The 2,500-nt window shown below is 59.4% G+C and overlaps 1 protein-coding gene across 2 annotated transcripts in view; it reads right to left on the minus strand.

The window, feature by feature from the left end:
* Positions 1–2,500, minus strand: part of LOC137603451 (endothelial PAS domain-containing protein 1-like) — a 24,479-nt gene that overhangs the window by 11,152 nt on the left and 10,827 nt on the right. For both annotated transcript variants that reach the window (XM_068326924.1, XM_068326925.1), the window contains exon 3: positions 2,314–2,465. In XM_068326924.1, coding sequence (XP_068183025.1) covers positions 2,314–2,465 — 152 coding nt within the window. The remainder of the gene's footprint in view (positions 1–2,313; positions 2,466–2,500) is intronic.

Here is a 2,500-nt window from a genome sequence, read left to right on the forward strand (position 1 = left end):
AACGAGCCCTGAGCGAACGAGTCCAAAGGGAACGAGTCCAGAGCGAACGAGTCCAGAGCGAACGAGTCCAGAGCGAACGAGTCCAGAGCGAACGAGTCCAGAGCGAACGAGTCCAAAGGGAACGAGTCCAGAGCGAACAAGTCCAGAGCGAACGAGTCCAGTGCGAACGAGTCCAGAGCGAACGAGTCCAGTGCGAACGAGTCCAGAGCGAACGAGTCCAGAGCGAACGAGCACTGAGCGAACGAGTCCAGAGCGAACGAGTCCAGAGCGAACGAGCACTGAGCGAACGAGTCCAAAGCGAACGAGTCCAGAGCGAACGAGTCCAGAGCGAACAAGTCCAGAGCGAACGAGTCCAGTGCGAACGAGTCCAGAGCGAACGAGTCCAGTGCGAACGAGTCCAGAGCGAACGAGTCCAGAGCGAACGAGCACTGAGCGAATGAGTCCAGAGCGAACGAGTCCAGAGCGAACGAGCACTGAGCGAACGAGTCCAAAGCGAACGAGTCCAGAGCGAACGAGTCCAGAGCAAACGAGCCCTGACGAACTAGTCCAGAGCGAACAAGTCCAGAGCGAACGAGTCCAGAGCGAACGAGTCCAGAGCGAACGAGTCCAGAGCGAACGAGTCCAGAGCGAACGAGCCCTGACGAACGAGTCCAAAGGGAACGAGTCCAAAGGGAACGAGTCCAGAGCGAACGAGTCCAGAGCGAACGAGTCCAGAGCGAAGGAGTCCAGAGCGAAGGAGTCCAGAGCGAACGAGTCCAGAGCGAACGAGCCCTGAGCGAACGAGTCCAAAGGGAACGAGTCCAGAGCGAACGAGTCCAGAGCGAACGAGTCCAGAGCGAACGAGTCCAGAGCGAACGAGTCCAGAGCGAACGAGCCCTGAGCGAACGAGTCCAAAGGGAACGAGTCCAGAGCGAACGAGTCCGGAGCGAACGAGTCCAGAGCGAACAAGTCCAGAGCGAACGAGTCCAGAGCGAACGAGTCCAAAGGGAACGAGTCCAGAGCGAACGAGTCCAGAGCGAACGAGTCCAGAGCGAACGAGTCCAGAGCGAACGAGTCCAGAGCGAACGAGCACTGAGCGAACGAGTCCAGAGGGAACGAGTCCAGAGCGAACGAGCCCTGAGCGAACGAGTCCAGAGCGAACGAGTCCAGAGCGAACGAGTCCAGAGCGAACGAGTCCAGAGCGAACGAGCCCTGAGCGAACGAGTCCAAAGGGAACGAGTCCAGAGCGAACGAGTCCAGAGCGAACGAGTCCAGAGCGAACGAGTCCAAAGGGAACGAGTCCAGAGCGAACGAGTCCAGAGCGAACGAGTCCAGAGCGAACGAGTCCAGAGCGAACGAGTCCAGAGCGAACGAGTCCAGAGCGAACGAGTCCAGAGCGAACGAGTCCAGAGCGAACGAGTCCAGAGCGAACGAGTCCAGAGCGAACGAGCCCTGAGCGAACGAGTCCAAAGGGAACGAGTCCAGAGCGAACGAGTCCGGAGCGAACGAGTCCAGAGCGAACAAGTCCAGAGCGAACGAGTCCAGAGCGAACGAGTCCAAAGGGAACGAGTCCAGAGCGAACGAGTCCAGAGCGAACGAGTCCAGAGCGAACGAGTCCAGAGCGAACGAGTCCAGAGCGAACGAGCACTGAGCGAACGAGTCCAGAGGGAACGAGTCCAGAGCGAACGAGTCCAGAGCGAACGAGTCCAGAGCGAACGAGTCCAAAGGGAACGAGTCCAGAGCGAACGAGTCCAGAGCGAACGAGTCCAGAGCGAACGAGTCCAGAGCGAACGAGTCCAGAGCGAACGAGTCCAGAGCGAACGAGTCCAGAGCGAACGAGTCCAGAGCGAACGAGCACTGAGCGAACGAGTCCAGAGGTAACGAGTCCAGAGCGAACGAGCCCTGAGTGAACGAGCCCTGACGAACGAGTCCAGAGCGAACGAGTCCAGAGCGAACGAGTCCAGAGCGAACGAGTCCAGAGCGAACGAGTCCAGAGCGAACGAGTCCAGAGCGAACGAGCCCGTGGGCGGGGTGACCTGAGGTCGCAGCTGGTGCTGAGTCGGCGTGTTCGCGGTGTGTTTGGGGTGAACACAGGCGTGAGTGATGACCGTCAACAGGATCACACACACCTGGAGGCGGGTTCGATGACACACCACAAACACCACCCAATTACCCCCCCCCCCCGGGGGGGGGCTCAAACTGGCTGCAACCGGTCCGGACAACAACAGCGATTCATCAGCACGTGTCAAATGACACACAGATTCTAATTACACGTGAGCCTGCAACGTGTCACGTATCCGTGGCAACCAGTGCCGTGATGTTGTTGTTGTTTACCTGCGTGAGCCCCATGAACCTGCTGATGTTCTCCGACAGGAAGATCATGTCACCATCTGCCGTCACCACGGTGACGAAGCCCTCCAGAGATCTGAGGTACAGGCTGTCCATCTGTCTGTCGTCACCGGCGTCACGGGCGGGGCCGCCGCGCCCTGGAGGGAACAAGGAGCTCTGTCAGCGTGTGTGT

The sequence above is a fragment of the Antennarius striatus genome, chromosome 11, assembly GCF_040054535.1.
Source record: "Antennarius striatus isolate MH-2024 chromosome 11, ASM4005453v1, whole genome shotgun sequence".
Lineage (NCBI taxonomy): Eukaryota > Metazoa > Chordata > Actinopteri > Lophiiformes > Antennariidae > Antennarius > Antennarius striatus.